Below are 23,446 nucleotides of genomic sequence, written 5' to 3'. Positions count from 1 at the left end.
TATGAATCTTGGAATATGCAAGAAGCTCATGATAACCCATCCCCACATCACCTGTATAGACTATGTTGAAGAAGCTAGGATTTGGCCCCCAATGGATAAACGCCTTCTGAGGAACCGCTGGCAATGAAGTCAAATTCGCGTCGATTGGAACGTGGATTTGGTGCGCATGATAGACGGGGATCATTGAATAGTCAACACGGGTAGAAGACGGCAAATGAGCTCCGATAAGTTGATTCCTCTTGGCTTTGAAGTTGCTGAGGGAAAAACAGGGACTAAGCTCTCTTTCACCACTTGCACAGTGTAAGGGAAATTTTCTGCAAGAAGAATAGAAGAGCTTTCAAAGTTCACACTAAAGAGATAAATCCTAAAATATTTGTTGGAAACAAAAACATTCAGCTGTGTGTCTGTGTCCTTGTTACTTGACCGAAATAGACCAATAATTGTAAAGAGGTTGTTGTTCCACCATGGATAACCGAATTGGAGTCAACCAAAAAACTTATAACAGGTGCTCTCTCACCCCTCTATTATTTCCGGAGTTGTAGACGACACAAAGGGACGAGGTAGAAATCAGTAATAGGGACGTAGAAAGCCACGTTTTCAAAGAGGCTGGATCTTTATTCTGGCGCCATTTCAGTGATCCGACCATGATACAATGACTTAATGAGTTACGATCAACCAACTTCAATCGGGTTCTAGTTGAACGTGGTTAGAAATGGAAAATCAAAATTTCTGACCACAGCAAATGCTGAGCATCAGCATGGGTAAGATACGTGGAGGAGATAGAGCTTAGCTTCTTTCCTATCTTCTTTAAAATCCTGCAACCCTATGGCATTGTAATTAATTATATTTCCCTTCTTAGATAGATGTAGACATATGCTAATAATTGTCAGTCATTTATTTAGACGAAGAATATATCGTTGATAGGCCATGCTGATGGGTGCTGCTGTCAAGTACTCCTGATCTAGATGTTGGGCACAATCTCGCCTGGGGTGCGTGGAGCCGCCGTCTTGCTTAGCTAATGCACACAACACCCTAACCGTTAACTAGCCAATTTCTCAATTTTGATTCCTCGTTTTTTTCTTCCTCACACATATTTCCAGGTCTCCAACATACCCTTGTTGTGGTAATCATTGATGCCTCTGTTACCTCTGCAAATTACAGAAGAGACCGAGAGCGATTTCAGAATGTTGCCCGTTCTAATCCCAGCTGTTGTTCGGGTGTGCTAGTATTGACCGCCTGACGTGTCGATTGATGGGTTCGCTTTTTGGGCAAATAAATCTCTATCAATGTATCATAATTTCGTTCTTGTTTTTTGCCTCCCCGATTCCTTTTCTTCCATCCTGTGTGTTCGGCCTACTGCGCTCATAGGCCGGAGGCGACGTCGGGACGAATTTGTGAATAAAACTTGGGTTTTGGAGTGGTACCGCATCGTTATTTCAAAGGCTAAGCGAAGAAAACCATATCCGATGTTGTGATTTTTACATTCCTCCATGAATAATATCCGACTCGGGGTCGTTTTCGTTGTCATTTCCCCCCAAATACAGGGTGGCTTGTTTGCAGCAACACATTTCGTCAATGTCTCCCCATTGCCAGTCTATGACATAGATCCTAACCAGGAACAAGGCGTCTTTAGCATCTATCTACAGATCTATATGAAATGACGAACATGAATAAAAAACCAAAAAATAACCCTCCAGAATGACAACCAAAGAGGTGCGGGTTAACAAGCCAAAAAACCAACACGGCATCATCGAAGTCTCGTTCGTCCTTTAACAATGATGTCTCGAGGTCAAAAGCCATGCCAACAGCAAATCATTTTCTTTTTCACAAAGAAAATACGAAGAGTAGGGAGGGACATAATGCTCTTTCACGTCTTCGTTTTTCTCTCTCTCATTTTGCGTCTACTCCCCTTTAATAGTCTCTTTGGAAGATGACGTGTCTGATAGAGTTGAGAATACATGCCTAGGTACGGTACATATGTATACATCCGTTCTTTTTTCATATAATTTTCGCTGAATGTGTTGAAGTGAATAAATCTGCATTGCCGCTATTTTATCCTTTGTTTTTTGCCTCTTCGTCCAAAAGCACTGTTGTATTCTCGAAAGGCTCCCTTGCGAACTTTTCCTTTGGGAGTCCTGCAGTAACTACAACATGAATTAATTATATATCACCTGCCAGTAAACCTGGAAGCAGGTACTGCTGTATCAGCACTGTATGCTCCCTCTGTTTGTACCCCAGCATATCTCCGAGTCGTCATACAGAAGTGGTGGCAGCCAGTAAAAGGATAAAACTCCAAGCCCATTGCATTCTCACTGTCTAGCGTTTCTTCGTTCGGCTGCCATTGAATTGTAACAGTGGTTATTTTTGTTAGAAGGACACCGGTTCCATTCCAGGGAGCACAAATGCAAAGGCCACAGTGCTTGAGCTTCTGCCTTTCAATTAGCTTCCTTTCTCCTCTCGGCTGAAAAAGGGACACGAGAGACCCAAACCTTTCTGGTATATCGAGGAGCATTTAATTTCCTTACGACGAAATCAAGGCACATGATACAAAAGAGGAAAGAAATGGCATACCAAGTAGATCATATCCTATATCCGACGGGACATAGACTGTGTAATTTGATATCGATATTTGTATACATATGGGTGGGTAATTAAATACATCATCAATGGAGGGAGGGGACGATCACGCAAAAATATAAAAACAGCAAAGGTAATGGATAAAATCCACAGGAGACATAGCAGTACATAAATTGGGATAATATGGTGACAGGACACGAAGAAATATGTCACGAACCCACATACATATACATCAAAACATCCAACGTACGGAAAATTGGATTTGAGAAGGAGAAAAGGGGAAGGAAAACCTGTGGAAGTTTCTATTACAACAGGCAAATTTGAGAAATACCCAAAGGCGGATAGGAAGAAGGAGTGAAACAAGCTGAGAGACAGATTGCTCTTGGGTTCTTCTCGATAATCTTCCTCGATTGACAGACTTTAAGGTAGAAGACAAAAGGGGAGCATAACGTGCAATTCTGCAGAGGGAAGGAATTTTTTGGCCGTTCTTGTCTTATTGGCATTTTCGTTCTCCAGCTAATGGGCGTTCATTGTGGCTTTAGTGTTGGTATCTGAAGAATTCGACATCATGAAGAGGGAAGGGGGATGGGGTTTGGGTCTCCTTTTATCCTCCATCTCTACCACGCGATGGAAGCTAGAGCTTCCTTTCCGCTCTTTTGGCAACCAATTTATTCAATTGAGAAAACTTAGAAATAGTGAGGGTTGAGAGCACGCTTGGCTGGAGATTCTGACATTGGAATAGTGCCTGTTTTCAACTTTGTTAGACTGGATCAAGTAAGTTCTACTCGGAGTCCGATGAGATGGATAAGTAAATCAAGCATACCGGGTAGTCCGCCTTGGGCATTGAGACCAAGGCCTTCAGGCCACGATTTTTTTCCGCAGAGGCACGAGCAAGTGCAGGCATCTCCAGATCCCATCTGGCCGTTTCCGATGGCTACGGTTGCTTGTGGAGTGGCGATGGCTTCAGAGGGCGAGGCAGTTTCAATGATTGTATTACCGCCTCCAGTTTCAGCGGCCGGGGGTGGAGGATCAGCTGTGCCAGCCATGGCTATCTCCTTGAATCGGGCTTGCGATTTTTCGGCGGTAGGGTTGATGCTAAATACCATTCCCTTCTCACAATGCTTGCCTTGAGCACAGAACATCCACACCGGGTCTAGCGTGGTAACCTGAAACTTCATGCTTGGTGGAGGGTTCACAGTGTTATCAGCGTTTGGCATGAACCCGGAGTCGATGCCTTGGGCCATCCGGACACATGGTTTGTTAAAGGTAGATTGAGTCGCCGTGTGGTTCTGGGACATGAATTCGAACACCACCATGTCGCCGATAGCAGCGTTTATGGTTTCTGGCTGATATACAAGACCAGCCTCACCGCCAACAATAACCTGGTTTGGGGAACTGAGTCAGTGGCACGGTCTCAGGGGGTTTCTCACTTTCAATAGTGATTACTAGCACATACCCGATGCTCTTTCCCTTGTTGCATGGGAGGCTCGTTCCAAACTTGGTACTTTGCACCGCCCCCAACATTGGTTGTGATGATAGTTACACTGATGGACTGCCCTCGTGAATGGCCATTAAACCCTCCATTCCCTATCACATCGTTCGACTTTCCGCCGCCCAGAATAACATCGCGGTAGTTTCCAAGTTCCCCACCGCCATCCTGTGCTCCGACATCAAAGCCAACTCCTTGTTGGCCACCACTGCCTAGAGCAAATGGAAGACCAGGATCATCGCTAGCATGGTTTGATGCTGCAGCCGCTACCACAAGAGAAGCCAAAGCGAATATTCGTGCCATTGTTGTGTGAATTGAACTGACCTCTTTCCTGTTCGGTGTAATTCTGCTTCGCCTGCGTCCTTCGTCAAGGAATAGAAAAATCCAATGCAGCAATATTAAAATCCAAGTCAGGTAAATAGATATATGCGTGATAGAGATAGATAGATATATGAAATAAAAGATTGGACGAGGCCCTGCTCGTGAGTCGCCGCAAGCAGCGATCTAAGTGAGTGAAATGAGGAGAACTTTTTGAGGTTCCTTAGGAAGAAAAGAAGGAAGAGGGTAACTAAGAATCTGAGAAAAAGAACAAAGACGAAAAGATGCAGAGGCACTTGGACTCCTGAATGGTGAGAGGGAATAGGAACGTAGAAGTAGGAGAAGCCCGAGGGGGCGGAGGGCATAGTTTTAAATTCCTGCATGAATATGGCGGCAGAGTGGTTACTTGAGAATCTGAGGATTAAGGGGTTTCCCGAAGGACGCCGATATCAAACAGCCCAGATCGCTCATTTGCATAGTCCTTGCACCTGCTTGTTCCTGTTTTGGTTGGATTGAGGCGGATCTGATGAGGTCTGACGATGGTGAAGTTGGAAATGTGTCGGGTGGTGTCTCATGGTCGAGCCTCTCAGTTTCGAGTGCATAGCCAACTCCCAAGCCAGGCTAGAGTCAAAGAAGAGCATGCCATCACGACATAGCTTTTGGGATACCAAAAATTTATGGCTCTTTTTGTAGTTGATTAAAGGGTGTATGATAGAGGTTTGCTTGGTGTTGTGTGTTTGTTCTTTGTTACAGAACTTGCACGACTTGAAAAAACCAACCTGGGTCACATACTTTGAAGATCTTGAGATTGCTGGGGGAGTATCTATCCCTTCAAATAAAATCTAGAATAACAGGATTGTTTTTGTGATATTGGCGGATATGCACACACATGAGATATGGTTTTCAATTGTACAGGATATGCGCATATACCCGTCTGGGTTTCGAGCATGGGGATGGGATGGTACAGCTTTCATCCTATATCGTCATGCACGGTTGGCCGCTACATCGGCTGAAGTGGAGTAATTGAGATGAACCCAGATCGTGCAAAATGTACCTTGCTACAATGGCCCAGACCCTGATTACAATCGACCGTCCCGATAGTGTCATCCGCCCTTGGAAGAAAATCCACCCAGACATCTCAATTTGACCTGGGATCCTGCTTGGTATTCTCCCGTCTTCCACTTCAGGTAACATCCCAGAAGCAGACGTCTAATATGGATGATGGGTTTCCCTTTATGGGACACCCAGCCGCCTTCGATTTGGAACTGTCCCTGTCTCACTTTTGGAACGTCCACTCAGTGGGACTTACCCGCCATATATTGTCCCGTGTTGGCTCCAAGGCCGCCAGCCATTATCCTCCTTGCGGCATAGTCTAAGAAGGTAAAACAAAGTAAAATAAAATCATGAGTGCTGATTTGCTCCCCGCTGCTGTCCTTCATAGAGGCCCGTGTAGTAGCCCGCAAAATACCATGCCATCATCAGATTTTTCAATGCTTTGTCCGCACCTGAGAATTTCAATGTTAGCCCAATGTTCGCTCAGCCACACTCTGTGACGTGAGGCAGGTAATTGGAAAGGAACTTACTAGATGCATCGTCTCCTTGCGAAACGAGTTGTGGCATGGTGGCGAATCCTCCGCCAGCGGTGCGATTGGCTTCTGGGTTCTTCTTGGCGCTAGAGGCCTCCTGCTGGGCACCGTGAGAATCTGTTCCTGCCTCCATTTCCATATCTTGATCATTGGCTTCCTCATCGACAGATTCAAACTCAGCCACAGGGTGAGCATGTGGTGGGTCCTCAGCTGCATGTTCGCCAAATGCGGCCTCATCCTCAGCACGGATCCTCGCATCTTCAGCTCTCAGAACTTCATCTACGCTCTCACCCCTCGCTTGGATACTGTGATAGAGCTGGCGTGAAACAAAGCGCGTTAGAAAGGCATTGCATCACGTGCATGAAGGGTTTCATACATTGTATTCTTCCACAGCATCGTCCCATGATTGGACCAGTGCAGAATCGTCCCATATTTCCTCCTGGGTAAGTGGCTTCTTCTTGGGTCGTTTTCTCTTGCCCATCATGTATACTGTCTGAATGTGATGTTCCAAAGTTGAAGTTGGAGGTTGTGAGTAGCTACGAGATTAATCTGAGTAATTAGACGCTAAAGCAAGGCTGTTGGCAATCGGACCCACTCAACCATAAATTTTTCAAACCTTGTCAGAATCAGCCAGAAGCCTCACACTTATTCTCGGATTTTATGGAGAGTCGAAATAAGTGGTTTTTATATCTATGAAAAGTCATACATATTAAATAAAATAATCCGTGCCGGATGAACAACTCTTCGAAACTCTATTCCAAGAGAGCTCCTCAATGCTAACTAACAAGCTCGAACTCGAGCACTCCGCAGTGCAGGCGTCATTGTTGACCTCAGGGTTTTTATGTACATGTACATAAAACACGAACAGCTCCTGATCGGAATTGGCCCCGCCATATAACTTTCCAAACAGGATCACGGAGAATAGTCCATGGGTTTGAAGCCATTTACAACAGCGAGAAATCAAGTGGCAGAATCTGTTGAATACACTTCCACTATGGACGGTTGCGAAAGCATAAGAAAAAATTCATCTACATAGGCAATGGGTCAATATCTGATACCGACTCCTGTTTGTAGAATATACTACTCAAACTGCTATGTATTCTCCTGTCTCTTTTACCATCGCTGAGTATTCCAGCTCTGCTAAGTCGTAAATTGCTATTGGAATAGAGATCGCTATTCAAATAGATATTCCTAATAGAGAGAGAAAGGTTTATATTCTAAGAGACCGATCAGACAGTAACCTTGCTAGCTAGAGTTCTCTGTAATAATGCTGAATTTCAATTAGAATAGCGATCTCTACCTAGCTGCCCCCTTGCTAGATATTTGCTTGATCGACAAATGTTATGGATATAGAGTCATGGCTGTTAATTACAAATAAACTAACAAAAATGAAATTTGCAAACGCACATTTGGACGTTTTCATATAAATTTGACAAAGAGCAGATCATCAAAATCATGCAAGAAGCACGCAATCAAATTCTTATATCATTGATAAAAGGTTTCAAGAGGAAATTCAGGTGCGTAAAATGCTCCTCCGGCTGACTGTGCTGAGCTCTCCGACAATCTTCGCGAGTTTCTCTGTTCTTCAAAACATTGGGCATACAGAGTAGCCAGTTTTGAATGGAGGTGACTTAGTATTTGATCACTCTCATCCGTCCGTACTTGTGCTTCCCTCATTTCAATGTCAGGGACCTTCCATGGGAAATAGGCTTTAGCATGAGAACCCTTCACACCTTTTTTTTGCAGAGCATTCAAAAACTCCCAACAGGCAATGCAAGATAGTTTTTACATCCCGATATATGGCAATGCAGAGATCCCTGAACAACCACCACCAATTAAATGAAGTACAAGAATACATTCACAATGGACTCGCCCTTGAACACTCCATTTCCTCTCAAAGTGTTCTTGAAGAAGAAGCCCTGGCGTATTTTTTTTTCATCTTTCTTAAGCATCTCTTCAAGAAGTGAATGAGGAATATGATCCGTAAGAATGTTTTGAGCAATGTCATACCAATGATCTGGGAAAGGAAGCCGAATATTTCTGAGCCTGGGTTTCAGACACTTGATTTCCATTTTCGATTTGGCGAAATATCGGTTGGTAGAGACGTGGAGAATAGGCATACTTTAAAAGAGTGACTACAGAATTTGGTATTGAGGCCATTTTTTTCAAGAATTGCTCAAGAGGAAACTTTGAGAAAAGTGGTTAGAAGAAGAATGTGATAGTATAAAACTGTTGAGAAACTTACCATCTATTGTAATATCACCCAAGTCGGTCAACCAGGTCTTACTCTCAAACAATTGTTGACTCAAATTTTCAATGTAACCAAAGCCACCGACTAGGTGACCAATCTGAGTGGTAGGAAAGGACTCTTTATCTGAAGACAGGTGTTCCAATATCCACCTTATAATCCGGGAGACATCCTTCAGAATGGCAACACCGGCGTTTCCATTGTCAGGCAGCATCTGAGCGATCCTCATGAATTCCAACCCCCGAGTGATGCCCTTGTATGGCTTATGGAGCCTCTGATAAATTTTTGGAAGAGAGAATAAAAAAATATTTTCACGGAAGGTATCAGTTTTCTGCTGAAGATCAACAGAAACTCATTCTCATTCATCCAAGGAAAGGGCTCTCTGTTAAATTCTGATTGCTGAGATTTGATCTGGCTGGTTTGTGTCTCTCTTGTGTTGCATTCTTTCGAAGATTGGCAAAGTCCCCCGCGAGTTCCCGCAGGTCGTGGGTAAGTTTAAGGGCATGTTGACGAGTTTTATTGGTAATACCTTTGTTTGAATTAAGGGTCAGAATTATTGTCTCGCGAGCGTGTTCAAGGGTGTTCAAGGGCGTTCAAGAGTTATGTTGGCAATAGTTACCCGTGTTGGAAGCAAAGATCATAATTATTTTCTTTTCCAGGGCCACACTGCTGACACTGCATACCAGCAGCTATTGCTTCCCCGCTCGGCTCTGAGATAAGCACATTTGCGATTGCATCCAAGACCACACACAGCCGATTGTGGATGGGATCCTCAATAGAAATTTCTCCGCGAAGTGGAACTCCACCATGGGGCTTAAGTTCAGTAAGAAGAGCGATGAGATGTTCGACATCCATGATTTCATGAGACTAAAACCTATGGGCTTTAGATACGGACAACCTTGGGATGTGTTCGGCCCGGCGTCAATTTGATTCGAGGTAAAAGGCGTGCACGGCCACAAATTGAGACTGGCCTATATACAGAGTAATGAGGCCGGGTTTTATCCGGAAGATTAGGAGCTCGCGTAACTCAGCTGAATTAGTCGACACCTCCATCAAGAATGTGCTTTTTGCGGCATTCTGACTCTCTCGTTAATGAACATTGAGTAGTGGTGTAATATTGTAGAGGATCACATATTCACTAGCTCAGTGAGAGCAACACAAGAGGTTGGGCTACGCGTCTCGCTACGCCCAGGTACACCTCGGCGAGAAACAAGAACTGGAGGAAATCTCTAAGGCTCCGTAGACCCCAAGGATCTGCTTAGTGTAAGGATTAAGTTGAGAACAAGGATTGAAGGATCTTATTGTTGTCTCTCTGAATGCTAGTTATATTCCTTGATTCCTTGATCATTCTAAGGGTAAAAAAGAAAAACAACAAAAGAAAAACAAAGGAATCCTTCTTTTAAAAAAGGTAAAAATAAACAACGCCCCAGAAGGAAGGGGGCAGCAAGGGTATATGGTCAGAAGAATTAATAGAGGAGAAAGGAATTGCAAAAGAAAGGAATCTCATTCTCTCAGATGACTCATCTGACCTACGTTAGTGAAGGTCATAATCATACAATTTCATATAATTATATACTGTGTAACAGTGTAATGTTTAGTACTTTAAAAAAGTATATATATATTGACTAGTTTGTGAGTTATCATTGATAGATATCATCATTAACTATCATTGATTCATTGATATATCACTATCAATATATACATCATCACTAGCTATCATTGTTAGATGTCATAGATATCTATCATCATTGATATATACAGTACCATAATACCATTGGAAGATATCATTCATTCAAGCAATTGAGCTGCGAGCAGATAAACAAACTGGTAGGCAGCCAGATAATCATCTAAGCATTGCCAGGGAGGTGGACAGCTAGATGATGATGTTTATTCCCATAGAGATTGATTGAATATTGAGCTGTCGAATTAGTTGAAAGATAGGGCGGTAGATAGACAGATAGACAGATTTAGCATTCATGATTCTATCAATCAATCGGATATCGCGCAGGTAGATAGATAGATAGATAGATAGGCAGATAGATAGGCAGATAATTGAAAAAGAGGCATTGAAGCCAAGTGAACTGGTGTCGAAAAGTCAAGTCTCCACAGCATAAAATAAATACCCTAAACCAATAAGATCATTGAACCCACATTTTTGTTTCGGAGCTTTGTATGATTCTTAGAGACTTCGCTTCGCTCCGTCTAACTATATTTTCATTCATAATTTATATAGACTTCTCAAGTTAATGATATTAATCTAAATCAAGATTTAGTAGATCTCTATTATCAAAGTAAAAATAATTCACTCTGTGTATTAATAAAATGTATGAGAAGATAAAAGTTCATTTTTGTTTTATCCTCAACTGATACCTTTTTTGCCAAGAAATTATTTGAGCCTTCACTAGTGTAGGGTCAGGCGAGTCACCTGAGGGACTAACTTCAACTGCCCGCGAAAAAAATATCTTGATAAAATATTTCAAAGGTTTCAAGCATGTCCGATTTCCCCTCCGCTTGACATAATGACTGTAGAGAAGAATGCTAATAAGCGCAAGGGTTAGTTGCTGGTTACTATCCTCGTACTTTTGTTCAGAATATTTTTCGCTAACTTGGCAAATTTCCTTCTTGCGTAGCTGCCACAGCCTCTGCCCCAACGATCACGGACCCGCCCTTGAAGAAATCCAAAAGGTCGACATTTAAAGCAGCCCAGGTCCAGGATAAAGTCCCCAAGCCAATACTGAAGAAGGCAAAATCTACAGAGGCCTCCAATGGCTCTTCACCCAAGTTAATTCCTGTCAAAGTTGCTAGCGAGCCCGCGAGACAGATCCAACCTCGAAAACGTGCTGCGGACTTTCTGAGCGAAGACGAAGGAGAAGAATGCCATGGCGAGAAAACAGAGAAAAACCACGTCACACCTTCACCCGCTGCCTCAAGACCTATAGGTGGCGAGGCGGAAAAACCAAGCAAGAAAAAGCCAAAAAGGGCGGCTGAAGCTCCTGAATCAGCGGTTCCTTCTGTCGCTAAGATCACTACTACGAAACCCGATTCCGGAGAAGAGCCTTTGAGTACCGGCAAATCTAGCAAAAAGACCAAAGGTGTTACTGGTCTGCTTGAGGGAGTCTTCAGCCAAATCGCCGAGAATGATGAGGAGGGAAGCGAAGGGGGAGAAGATGACGACCAGACTGCTGCTTTTATTCAGGGGTTTGAAAGCAGTGGCGACGAGGACATATCCGGGGACGACGGGTTCGAACCCGGAAAGAACGTCCCAGTGATCCCCGATTCGAAGAAGGTGAAGAGGAAGCTGCGCAAGATGAAGAAGAACGCCACGGAATTGGAAGAGCCAGGCACTGTTTACGTTGGGTAAGTTGCATATACAACCAGCCGACGAAGAGAGAATCATCTACTAACAAGCCGTTCAATAGCCGTGTTCCGCACGGGTTCTACGAACACGAAATGCGTGCCTACTTCTCCCAATTCGGCCCCATCACCCGACTACGCCTCTCCCGCAACCGCACTACAGGCAAATCCAAGCACTTCGCGTTTCTCGAGTTCGCTTCCGCGTCCGTCGCCAAAGTCGTCGCTGACACGATGGACAACTACCTCATGTTCGGCCACATTTTGAAATGCAAGTACATACCCAAGGAGAGTGTGCATCCGCAATTGTGGAAGGGAGCAAATAAACGATTCAAGAGGACGCCGTGGAACGACATTGAGAGGCGTCGGATGGAGGCGGGGAAGACGAAGGAGAAGTGGTCTAAGAAGATTAAACAGGAAAACGCGAGAAGAGCTAAGAGAGCGGAGAAGATGAAGGCGCTTGGCTACGAGTTTGAGATTCCGGCATTGAAGGGAGTTGATGAGGTTCATATTGCTGTCGATGGGAAGGAGGGGCAGGCAAGGATTGATGATGTGGGGATGGAGGAATCTACGAATAAACAAGAACAGCGTGCTACCATTGAAACCTCGACAGACGGAGCAGAGAAGCCCAATGGACGTGTTGCTGACGTGGAGATTACTTCAAACAAGTCCAAGAAGGAGAAGAAAGAGAGGAAGGATAAGAAGGATACTACCGTGAAGGAGGCGAAAAAGGCTGGCGAAGTGGAGAAGATAGAAAGTAAATCTACGTCGAAGAAAGTGAGTGCGGTGTCAGATACCCCGGAGAAACTGGCAAAAGGTGAGAAGGGGAACGCTAGCCTTCCAGGTGCAGGGAAATCAGGTAAGGGAGAAAGGTCCAAGACGAAGAAGAGCAAGGCATAGACAAAAAAATTTTTGTTATTGGAGGGTGTTCCTTGCCATAAATTTTATTTAAAGATATTAGGATTTCTTGTGTTTGTATGTATACCTATTTTATATCTCCTTAGCTAGGTATTTAGAAATGCTTTGAGGAATATATTCCCCTGTCAACCATTCGGCTTCAAGTTGTCAGTGTAGCTGTATGAACGTCCATAGGATCGACAGCTGCAGGCTCTTATGCCTGCCAATAGCACATGTAGTTTGTAATACCTAGCTTTTTCCTGACCCAAGCTGAGACAATGTAGAAAATGACGATTCATTGTGATTTGGATTCGAATATCCACCGTTTTATACCCGTTGGTATCCACGGATACGCCAAGTAAATACACGTGACAAAACACTAGTCAATATATGTACTAGCTCAGCAGACCTACAGAAAATCAGCCAAAAAAATTTCCAAAAAACTCTCCCTTCTCTTCTTTCCCAACTCCTCGCTCAAAGAATCGCATTCAAAGCTTACGCACAGGAGAGGGAAGAGAATAGCCCTTCACGGGCTTATTCTATTCTCTCTTCAGACCGCAACTACTAGCTTTGGGAGAAAGTCCCCGGACACCCTGCGCCCCCGTCTTAAAACCGCGAGGGTTCCTCACAACAAGCCAGGCACTGCGGAAACGCGCCGCCATAGAAGCATTTCTCATTGCGGCTTACGCCTTTTTACCTTCCCTTCTCTTTTCTCACTCTTCTTTTAGAAGGGAGGAGGAAAGAAAGAAGGGCTCGTCGCTGTTCCTACCCGACTCTGTGGAAGTTTTTATTCTGCAGAGAAAACAATGGTGGTTTGGACGGGATGGGGCCTTTTTGGCGAAGGATAGGTTGCCATTCGTCGTGTTTCGATAGTCATGCGATTGCTTGGTTTCCCATATGTATTTTGATCATATATGTGTGGAATCAAGTAACTCGATGGGGCTTATTCATGAGGCGAGGAGTTCACCCTTTTTTTTCATTTTTCATTCCCAAGGTCTGTAGCTTATGGAAAGCGGCGGTGATGGTTTCTTTTCAATTTTCTTCTCTTTCAAAGCAGGGGAATTAATTAAAAGGGATCTCGTTGCAGAAGCCTTGTCGGATGGGCCAGACTTCTTATTTGTTGTTATATATTTATTTCCCTATTTATATTTCATCTTTTTCGGTTCAAGTGATGATTCACATCATAGAGTCAAGCACTGAGGCTCATTAGAGCTGTTGAAGACTCAAATGATTAAAATTTTATCTGATGGACATGAAGATATTGTATATTCTATATAAAACTAACGCCATAAAATCGGAATTTGTGTTTCTGGCTTCCGATATGTAGGATAAATTCTCCTCACCTATCATTATCCCGTTTTTAAGAGGAGTATCATTAGATTTGAATAAGTTAGACATGGACATCGTGTTAATGTATATACAGGGGTATGTATGTATTCGTTTTTATCGTAGACATCCCTTCCCACTCATTATTGGCGTTTCTTCCCTTCCTTCCCCTCCATAGTAGCTCCAAGTTTTATCCGGTCAATTTTTGGCTTCGAAACATATGCCAGGCTAGCTTTCATCGCATCACCAACCAACGCAACAACGGTGGCGCACGCTCCGCCCCATATCTGTATGCTCACGGTACCCATCGGCGCACGGGGAAAGGACAACACCCACTGCACCTGCCATGGAATCCAACCAGGAGGTAATGTAAAAATAGGCGTCTTGGAGTACCAGAATTGCAAGAAGAGCATTAGCCCAGAGGTGGCTGCCCAGCGAGCGATTTTGATAGTCATGTCGAAAGTCGATTTGGATTGGGTGAGTTCATTGTCTGTTTGTTTTCCGAGTTTTTGTGGGTTAGAATTGCGTGCTTTCGTTTTCGTGGTGGTGTTTTGAACACCACTGAAGATTGATTTCGTTTTGTCTGTCTGTACCAAGTGCAAGGGGCGGAGACCAAAGAGCTGAAAGAATGAAAGGGAAAGGGAAAACAGAAAAAAGAACGACATAATAATATAGTGTGTCCAGAACATACTCTTAGCCTCATATGCCTCCAACGCCTTATCATGTCGCCGTCTCAACTTGGCCCATTTTGCAAACTCATCCTGGGAGCTGGTCGAGCTCATTTCGTGTTTGAGTTGCACAACTTCTCGTTTCATATGGCGTTGTTCTCGAGCGATCTGCGACGTCCCTGTGGGTAGCTGAATGTAGAGAAGCCATAGCTACGAAGGAATGAATAAATTAGCTTCTTTTCGGGAGTTTCAAATGTGGAACTTTTTTTCTTCATTGGATTGAGGCGCAGAAAGTCTAGAGAAGGGAGCTGGGGTGATTCGTACCAAACCATCTACTGTAGCGGCGCCAACCGTATTAACCACATATATGATGACGTTAAGGAACAGGACGGTGATGAGTAGTGAGGGCATTTTCGAGATATATACCAGTAGCCTTGAAGTTGGTGGAGCGAGCAAAGGCCAGAGGTAACGCTGAGGTGGGCTCAACGGATTGAGAGCGAATGAGGTTTTGGCATTAGGGTGTTGGTTAAGTGGTTGAAGCAGTGATGCGTTACTCCAGTGTTGTCTCGGTCGCTATTTCGTCGCTCTCAACTGTTGAACAACGAAAGCACCTTGCAACGCTTTTTCTGCCATTTTGACTTGTCTTCAACCATGGTGGTTTGCGGGAGCTTGGGCCAGCATGGTGCCACGTGATATTGCTTTTGGCTCCCATGGACCTCCCCACCGAGACAGGTGCAGTGGTATTCTCCTCGCGGCGGAGACTCCAGGACTCAGCCAATTTATTAACCGCCTATACCCAAATGTCCGCACCAGAAGACTATCATGCGACCCTAACAAAGATCCTTTCCTCCAGAGGTAATCAAATTTTCGACATTCATTTCCTTCCGGAGGGCTTTGGTGACCTCCTTCAGGAGGGGCATGAGATAGGCATCACCAAGAAAGCGCTTGTACAATGCTTCATAAAAGCACGTCAAATATTGTCCTCTCTCTCCTCACTAGAGCAACTGCCCCGGAAACCAGAAACTGGTAGCAATCAAGGACATGTTTCTCCAGGAGCACCCCGTGAAGACGCCTCGCAATCCCCCCGCAATTCGAACATCGATCAAGATTACTCGCCCCAAACTCTCCTCCTCCAAACCGAAATCCTCCTCCTCCTCGATTCCGAACACCTAACTGCCTGCAATTGGCGGAAGCGCAGACTGTACGCCTTGAAAGAACAAAAGCAATCACAATGCCCCGGCTCTGCAAACCATTACCCACTCACTCTCCATACCGAAATCTCATTTACAACAACAATCCTCCGTTCCCCGCTTCACCGTCACACAAAATCCCCCGTTCTATGGTACCACCGGAAATGGACTATGATGCAGCTTTTGGACTTTTGCCACGATGACCCCGTGGCGGCATTCGCGGGTTCCCATCATTTGCCGCATTATGAAGCTGCTGCTGAGGCTGAGGCTGGTACCAAGGCTGTAGCTGCAGTTACAGCTGCCGTGAACCAAATCACAGACTACGAACTATCCATCGTGTTGCAGGCGGGCACGCATCACCCAAAAAATTATTATGCGTTCGCCTACCTACGAGAGTTTATGGGCTTATTTGCCAATGCGCTTGCCTTCGCCCGATGCCAAATATTGTCAACAACTATGGTGACAATGGGGCAGCAGCAGCCGGTAACCCTCTATCTAGGGCTCCTTGCGAGGATGGTTCTTGAGACAGTGCATTCATGGTGTCTCACATACTCTCACCGACGGGATATTTCTGGTTGGAACTTTTTGCTTTGGTTGTTGGAAGTTGTGGGGGATAACGATGGGAGTGGAGGGGGTGACAAAGGTGATGTGATTACATTGAGGAAATCGATTGTAAATAAGACCGCACGTTTTGGCACGGAGGTTTCATGGGATGGAGAAGGGTTGTGGATCTTTGTGGATCTTGCTGCCAGGCGGTTTGGGGTTGATGTTGATTGGCTGAATCTGGAGTCTGAAGGGGGGAATGGAGCGCATGACATAGAGGGCACCGGCGCCGCTCACGGTCCTGCGGTCGTTACCGCCACAGAAAAATCTTCTTCATATTCTAACCAACGATGGAAGATATGGGTTCGTCGAATAAAAGAGCCGCAGAAGCGGAATGACGGCCCAACCCGGGTAAATGACAATGGCTGAAACTAGAAAAATAATCATGAAATAAAATTAATAACCGGGCCTTGGCTAGCTCCTCCTGGGCTAGCTAGCTATTTTAGCTGCTATTATAATGACGATGGACCATGAGACCTAAGGGTTGAGAAAAGATGAAGAGAAATTGACTTGATTCTAAAACCAACAACTGCTGCCTTTGTATTATCACGCTATTGCTAATAACAACACTTCCAGTAGCTCAGGGTATATTGACTCCAAACAATGGGCAATGGAGGAAACGAATGCAAAGTAAAAGCAAGGAGGACAACGACATCCTGCAAAATTTAAAAAGCTAGAAAGGCAGAACTATTAATTTAATCATTCAAAAGCAAAATGAATGTTCAACAAAACTCGGGGGGAATAAGTCAAAACGTGTAAGACAAAGGGGGGGTGGGGGTTGAGGTGGTAGGACCTCCCACACAGAAAGCTGATTCTTTTCAGACTAAAAAGAAGAGGGAGCGAGATAGTGGGAAAGACATCGCATGCCATCACTAAGAAAAGCACCAAACATAGCCATAATAATAAACAATGGTATTCCTTCCTCAATTTCGTCTCAAAATAGGAAAGTAAAACGAGTTAAAACGAGTAAAACGAGAAGAAAACTCACTCCTTTAAAACTCCTATACTTTGTAAAATCCAGAAGAAGTCAAAAGCGACCGTACAGACACACACCACTCACTCAAACATTCAATGTAATAGGCTCAGGAAACCAAATTCATTCCGGTTTGCACTTTGTCCTTTATCCCATTCCTTCGCCCTCACCACAAACAACCTCTCTTCGTCCTGTATCTTTTCTAGTTCACAATGTCGATTTGAAATCGGAATGTCTTGTCTGATCTCAAGATTGAGAAGATGTGTGGTGGGGAAAAGTAGACATATACACATATAAATATAAACATAATATATATGCGCATATATACTTAGGACCGTGCTCAAGAAAGGAAAGAGAACCCCAAGCCAAGGCAGCCATATATTTCAATGAACCATAAAGTCGCGAATCAGGTAGACAAGTGGGCGACGGCGTGAGTAATTTTATTTCTTCTTGGAGGCTTCAGCAGCCTTCTTGGCGTTTGCTATTTGATGTCAATCGGTTAGCTCGATGTTCATTTTGGCTGGCGACAGCTTCCTTCCACAGGGGGCCACATGACAGTGAGAGGGAGGGAAGAGGTACAAACAGAGGTGGATATGAATAAAATCAAGAAGAATATATTGGGGTGAGAGCGTCAATCTGATATTTGGTACATTCAGCTTAGCATGCTGGAGAGAAGGCAGACATACCTGCTTCTTGTTTCTGGCGCATGATGGCGGCCTGGGCCTCCTTTGTACGAGCGAACTCTGTGCCAGACTGGGTGTTTTTCTTCTTCTGTTAGGGCCGCAAGAGAATGTATACGTTAGCTTCCTTGCTCTGAGATGGTAGCACTTTATGATATTATTCCCCACTGTGAGGCAAAGATGAAAAAACCACCAACCTGCGCGGCCATCTCCTTCTGGGTTTTCTCACGCGCTTTCTCACGCTGGTTTCCACGAGCCATAGTGACGGTAAGTCTGAGAAGAGCTGTCGATAGTCAGGAGTCTGTGGTCCTGGCGGTGAAGATGTGGTGGAGTTGCGATCAACGAGCGAAGAAGAGACGAATTTGGCTGGAACAAACACACAAAGGCAAGAGATCTATACGATGACTAAGGAATTACTAATATACCATCAATCGCACCAATAGCATCAGCAAAAAAAACATTTGAACAGCCAAAGATTCTAAAATAAGCCTTTCAAGTCCCTTGGACACTTTCTATATTTACTCGTTGGAATCCACTTCATTACACAAGATTTGTTGCTCTTCCGCTTCCTCGTTCTTCGTGCGCACTGTCGTGGGCCAGATCTGCCCCCTGGCGGCTAAACCAAGGCGCCAGGGCCGTGTTGACCAATCATGCGGCTCTTACCTTCGCAGAGCCCCGCCTTCGAAACAACGACATCCTCAACTTTGTTTCATCCAAAACCTCATCCCACTTCATTGACAAGATTAGCTGCCATCCAGTCCTTCGCTTCTCGCCATGGGGTGTCGTGGTGTTAGCGGACTGGCTTCCAGGACGGCAGTCAGTCCTGCCCAATATCCCCAGTCTGCAGAATATCATGATGAAACCCACCTTGACTGCTCAACTGCTTGTCCTGGCTTGAACATCCCTGTGACTGGTGCCTTAAAATATCCGGCGCCAATGGAGTCACCTCAAGAGGCCTTCACACGAGTTCTCCAGATCTGACAGAATAGAGGTGTATCAAATCATATCAACACATGGAACGAGCGGAGTGACTGTCTCCACCACGGGTAGTTGAGCCGATGGGAACTATGGTGATTGTTTCTCGGTATTCACCGTTTGCTGTTGTTTCATGAAACAGCTGAAGCCTTCTCTCTTTTGCTTCATTTTTTCTCTCTTCACTGCTCAGCGTTGCGCCCATTGTTCTATTTCTTTCTCTTTCTGCACTCTTGCCTTCGGCCTCCACCTTTCGTTCTTCGTCTGTTTCCTCTTTTCCTATCATCTATTCTCGTCCTGTCTCGAAATTTCGCGTTGTATTGGTTGTTGTCTCTGACGGCAACAACAAGCGGATTAATTATGTTCATTTCACTGCAATGCTACTAAACACTCATACTTTCCTTTCACTGATTCTGGATTGATCCTGTTCTCCTTCAATAACTTCTATCAAAGCAAGAAAAGCTTCTCCCCCCCGGTCAATTCCATCCCTTTTCTGCACTTGACTCGTCCGCTTTTTCCTTTGCTTTTCCCAAGAGAGTTCCTGGTTCAAAGACTTTATACTTTTTATCCAGCTTCAAACCCGTTTCTGGATTTCAACACCGATATCGAAATCGACCTCCAACATTAATATCGTTCCCTTTACGTGTTCTGAGCACCTTGAATTCCAACCTGGTCGCTGCATCATTTCCATCGATCGGCTGTCAACCTTCCAACAATGACAGCCGTTGTCAAATCCCTGGCTGGTCCAGGTTATATCATTTTGAATGTCATACGGGTCTTCAACATAATCTGTCTCCTATGTATTATCGCCGCATGTTCAGTCTTATTGGTTAAGACATCCACTGCCACCAATTTCTTCTTTTTCGATGCAATGAACCGGGTTATAATAATTGTTATAAGCTGTAAGAAATTCCTTTTCCCCTCCTGCTATCTCGACTAGTCTGACGGAAATCGTGCAGTCTTCCTTATTACCTCCGAAGTAGCCTTTTTCGAGGACTGGTTTCTTGAATACTGGGGTCTTTTCGGTAAACACTCGAGCTTTCTCGCTCTTGGAATCGCTATGATCCTCCTTGGCATATCAACCATAGGATGTCTGAATAGAGCGGACATGAACAAGGACGCCATCGGCTCTACCTTCTGGCAGCTAGTTCTAGGCGCTGGCATTATCTCCATTGTGTTTGGGTTTGTTAATATCTTCGTGGTATGTCTCTTCCCCTTTCCCACCAGCTGTGTCTGACCACAAAGCCTCTGACTCCGCGAATTTAACACCAACCACACCTCCACGCAGACCTTCATATACCGAACGAAAAGAACTGGTTTAGAAGCACGTCACATCCGAACTAACGGGGCTGTTGCCCCGGACGCCATCCCTCCATTAAAGCACAGCCTCAGCCGCGCACACAAATCCTTCAAACTCAACCGCAAGGACTCCTTGCCCCTCTACCGCGAGAGCGACGATGCATATTCGCAATCGAAATACTCACACTCAACACGCTCCCCTGTCAGCACCTCTCCCTCCATGCGCAACGTGCCTGCTAAATATCGGGTGAATATATCCCATCCCATCGTCAACAATCACGAACAGTTCGAAAAATTTTCGAGGAATTCGGAAGGCTCGCACCCAGAACATCCGGCCAATCACCCTGTGCATGTTTCTACACATCGGTCGGATTGGGAAGGGGCTGAGATATAAAACATTGGGGAAGTTGGTGGGGGCGGAACGGATACAAAAGCAGAGGGATATTGAGGGATGATATGGGTTGTTTAGAGGTTGGAGGTGATACCCCTTGACTAACTTATCGTCCATTCTATCGCGCTGTGTAGATTCTTTTAATTTTTCTTTGTGTATTGGTCTTAGGCATTTCCCTGGATTCTGCGATTCTAGACACCTGATGTTTCCCTTCTTTTCTTTTCTTTTGATATCATATGCACTCGTTTGTGAGTTGTGGCGTCACACCAGTGGTTCTATATCTTGGGTTGGTGAGGGTAGCTAGTGTTTGAACTACCCTTCGTTTGCTATTGTACTTATACCCTTTCCCTAGGCCAAAATTTTCCTCTTATCTCCTTTGCCATTTTGTCGTGCATCGGTTTGGGACCCATTTCTTTTTCTTTCGGCTTTTAAATGTACCTTGATGAGCGACTGTATACAGAAGAAAGGATAAAATATTGCATACGCTCATATCTATCAATGCAGAACCCCCTCTAAATAAACCAACAAAAGAAAAAAAAAATGCATAGAACCAGAAAAAATCAACACACAAAATAAAATCCAATCAACTCCTACTTCTACTTCTCCCACTCCCATTTCCATCTCGGCTATTACCATCATAACCACCATCACCATCACCATCATCATCATCATCATCCCCCCTCCCCAACCCCGCCGTAATCCCCTCAACATACGAGTTCGCCTCAACCCCCAACCGCCCAACATCAACCACATCCCCCTTCCTCCCCGCATTTCTCCTCCGCATAACGCTCGTCATCGCCCTAACAACCTCCTCTTCTTCCCAAACACTACCCCCCTCCCCTAGCCCTCCCAGAGATGTCCCCAACAACCCAGAGCCCTCCATAGCCACCACAGCCGTCCAGTACGCATCATCCCTCGCTTTCAGCCCGCGATCCCGCACAGTCGCGTTCCGCACGACGCTAACCGCATGCACTTTCGCCGTGGCGTTGGCCAGGGTCGCGGAGGCGATCGCAACGAGTTGATCCGTGACCTCTGCCGGGGTCGGGGGTGTGTAGAAGAATCTATGCGTGGCAGCGAGGTAGATGGTGCCGGCGGCGAGAGCGTCGAAGATTGTAAAGGTGAGTAGGCGGAAGGTCGTGAGGTTGTTGTGGAAGCTTGTGGGGATGTCTTGTGGATTTGCGGAGGGGGTTTTGTGGTGTGCTTTTGCGGGGTTGGGGGAGGAGGCGGGGTTGTAGAAGGCAACGAGGAGGGTTTCGAGGAGAAGAAGGGAGAGGGCTGTTAGGGTGAATTTCGAGCGGAAGCGGCTAGCACTGGAGCCGGTGAGGGGGTTGGAGGTTACGAGGCCAGTTATTAGGAGGTGGAGGAGATGGGGGAGGAAGGTGTGTAAGGGGAGGTAGTAGAGGAGGTATGTTGTTTCGGCATCCGGGGTGCAGAAAGGGCAGGCTAGTAGGGTTTCCGGACCGTAGCGTAGGTAGAGTCTACGGAGGGTGGGGGAGGTGAATTTTGCTTTTAGCTGGGTGTCGAGGCTGGTGAGGGTATTGTTTGGGCGGAGGCGGGCGAGGCGGTTAAAGAGGATTTCGGTCGGAGTGTTAAGGCGAGATTGAGTGAGGGCGAAGATGTTCGAGGACGGCGCATGCGGGTTCAGATCTGTCCAGGCGGGGAATGAAAGTAAGAGGAATAGACAGGTGGAGATGAAGAGAATGTTCAGGGCAAGGGCTGCTCCTGGCGGCAAGGGACGAGGCTGGGGACGTTGGGCGAGCGAGGAGCGGAGGGAGTGGAAGCAAGATCTCGCCTTGCGAAAGAGGAGTGGGGAGAAGAAGATCAACAGGGTTTTGTAGCTAGACATTTTTGTTACTTAGTATTTATTAGTGGATAGAGATTGGAGAAGACATACGTATCGTAGTTACCCATTATGACCGGCGGGCGAGGTCAGCTCGCCATATGTGCGTTTGTGCTGTTGTTGTTCGATGTGGAAAAGAATCGCGATGGGAATGTTGGATGTTGGCCAGGGATGGAGCTTGCGACAACAGCCCTTTCGATGATGAACGGAGAAACACAGAACCTGTTCATTACTATTATTTGATATGATGTTATAATGAGGGAGATGCATATGAATCCACGATTTGTCCGGGTTATAAATTATGCGTATCTTAGGCGCTTAATCGAGCTTTTGTAATGCTTGCTTTATAGCGCATGTAAAGCCTGCTATTGGATATAAACAAGCAAAAAGAATGTCACTGTCACAGAAAGCGCGCTACGGAGGCAGATACTCCCGCGTTTAAATATTGCAGGATGGATGGTGTGATATCCTGGGGACCAAAACAACGTGAGATAGAAATCTAGCTGCGCTGCGTATCGAGCATGCCACTCACATTCCCCGTAACATTATCATCTCAGGGAAGCTCCTCCACCGATCCTTTCATCATGATCCTGTCCAACAGTCTTGCGCTACGCACTCTGTTGCTTCCCCTGTGCAGACAATCCCATGCGTGGGTGGTACCCCGACAGAAGGCAAGGAGCCCATATTTATTTATATTTACTCCTGAAAAAATATATATATATATATATATATATATATATATATATACTTTCGGATTTAAGGACGAGATCTCCCATGGACCGTGCAGTCTGATGCCGAGGGAGGAATGCCAGATGGAAAGCTTTCGTCCCCCCTCTGAGACAAGAACGGTGCAAGGGTAACTATCAATCGAACTGGGGAGTATTCATCGACGCAGTCAGACCGCAGTCACAACACCAATCTCTCAATGGCAGAAAGAAGCGGCGAATTTGCCTTTTAGTTCGCTGGATCAGCTAATAAGGAACTAGCTGCGGGGTCCTTGTCCCATGGATTTCCAAGGATTGGTGTTCAGGGCATTCA

At 45.3% G+C, this 23,446-nt stretch overlaps 10 protein-coding genes across 10 annotated transcripts; 4 read left to right on the top strand and 6 right to left on the bottom strand.

Annotated features, from left to right (window-relative positions):
- Nucleotides 1–3,263: 3,263 nt before the first annotated feature.
- HCBG_02253 (uncharacterized protein) lies at nt 3,264–4,369 on the bottom strand (the record flags this gene model as incomplete). Its single annotated transcript, XM_045429302.1, has 3 exons — nt 3,264–3,322; nt 3,401–3,959; nt 4,034–4,369. 3 exons carry the CDS (start codon nt 4,367–4,369, stop codon nt 3,264–3,266), a joined length of 954 nt encoding a protein of 317 aa, XP_045289197.1.
- A 795-nt stretch (nt 4,370–5,164) lies between these two features.
- Nucleotides 5,165–6,451, bottom strand: HCBG_02252 (uncharacterized protein; the record flags this gene model as incomplete). Its single annotated transcript, XM_045429301.1, has 3 exons — nt 5,165–5,889; nt 5,968–6,286; nt 6,347–6,451. 3 exons carry the CDS (start codon nt 6,449–6,451, stop codon nt 5,786–5,788), a joined length of 528 nt encoding a protein of 175 aa, XP_045289196.1.
- Nucleotides 6,452–7,805: 1,354 nt separating this feature from the next.
- HCBG_02251 (uncharacterized protein) lies at nt 7,806–8,432 on the bottom strand (the record flags this gene model as incomplete). Its single annotated transcript, XM_045429300.1, has 2 exons — nt 7,806–7,924; nt 8,216–8,432. 2 exons carry the CDS (start codon nt 8,430–8,432, stop codon nt 7,806–7,808), a joined length of 336 nt encoding a protein of 111 aa, XP_045289195.1.
- A 2,305-nt stretch (nt 8,433–10,737) lies between these two features.
- On the top strand, nt 10,738–12,624 carry HCBG_02250 (ribosomal biogenesis protein Gar2; the record flags this gene model as incomplete). The annotated part of the gene is made up of 3 exons (XM_045429299.1): nt 10,738–10,771; nt 10,849–11,575; nt 11,638–12,624. 3 exons carry the CDS (start codon nt 10,738–10,740, stop codon nt 12,467–12,469), a joined length of 1,593 nt encoding a protein of 530 aa, XP_045289194.1.
- Nucleotides 12,625–13,935: 1,311 nt separating this feature from the next.
- On the bottom strand, nt 13,936–14,871 carry HCBG_02249 (CHD5 domain-containing protein; the record flags this gene model as incomplete). Its single annotated transcript, XM_045429298.1, has 3 exons — nt 13,936–14,282; nt 14,484–14,670; nt 14,785–14,871. The coding sequence occupies 3 exons, from the start codon at nt 14,869–14,871 to the stop codon at nt 13,936–13,938; spliced, it is 621 nt and encodes a 206-aa protein (XP_045289193.1).
- Nucleotides 14,872–15,170: 299 nt separating this feature from the next.
- HCBG_02248 (uncharacterized protein) lies at nt 15,171–16,622 on the top strand (the record flags this gene model as incomplete). The annotated part of the gene is made up of 1 exon (XM_045429297.1): nt 15,171–16,622. The coding sequence occupies one exon, from the start codon at nt 15,171–15,173 to the stop codon at nt 16,620–16,622; it is 1,452 nt and encodes a 483-aa protein (XP_045289192.1).
- HCBG_02247 (uncharacterized protein) lies at nt 15,221–18,229 on the bottom strand (the record flags this gene model as incomplete). Its single annotated transcript, XM_045429296.1, has 3 exons — nt 15,221–17,707; nt 17,913–17,997; nt 18,104–18,229. The coding sequence occupies 3 exons, from the start codon at nt 18,164–18,166 to the stop codon at nt 17,667–17,669; spliced, it is 189 nt and encodes a 62-aa protein (XP_045289191.1).
- A 189-nt stretch (nt 18,230–18,418) lies between these two features.
- HCBG_02246 (uncharacterized protein) lies at nt 18,419–19,223 on the top strand (the record flags this gene model as incomplete). The annotated part of the gene is made up of 1 exon (XM_045429295.1): nt 18,419–19,223. One exon carries the CDS (start codon nt 18,681–18,683, stop codon nt 18,885–18,887), a length of 207 nt encoding a protein of 68 aa, XP_045289190.1.
- A 370-nt stretch (nt 19,224–19,593) lies between these two features.
- On the top strand, nt 19,594–20,748 carry HCBG_02245 (uncharacterized protein; the record flags this gene model as incomplete). The annotated part of the gene is made up of 3 exons (XM_045429294.1): nt 19,594–19,780; nt 19,838–20,079; nt 20,167–20,748. The coding sequence occupies 3 exons, from the start codon at nt 19,594–19,596 to the stop codon at nt 20,569–20,571; spliced, it is 834 nt and encodes a 277-aa protein (XP_045289189.1).
- Nucleotides 20,749–21,151: 403 nt separating this feature from the next.
- On the bottom strand, nt 21,152–22,414 carry HCBG_02244 (uncharacterized protein; the record flags this gene model as incomplete). The annotated part of the gene is made up of 1 exon (XM_045429293.1): nt 21,152–22,414. The coding sequence occupies one exon, from the start codon at nt 22,412–22,414 to the stop codon at nt 21,152–21,154; it is 1,263 nt and encodes a 420-aa protein (XP_045289188.1).
- Nucleotides 22,415–23,446: the final 1,032 nt, after the last annotated feature.

This window comes from Histoplasma capsulatum (assembly GCF_000150115.1).
Source record: "Histoplasma capsulatum G186AR genomic scaffold supercont2.3, whole genome shotgun sequence".
NCBI lineage: Eukaryota > Fungi > Ascomycota > Eurotiomycetes > Onygenales > Ajellomycetaceae > Histoplasma > Histoplasma capsulatum.
This window is presented reverse-complemented; position numbering and strand designations above follow the sequence as displayed.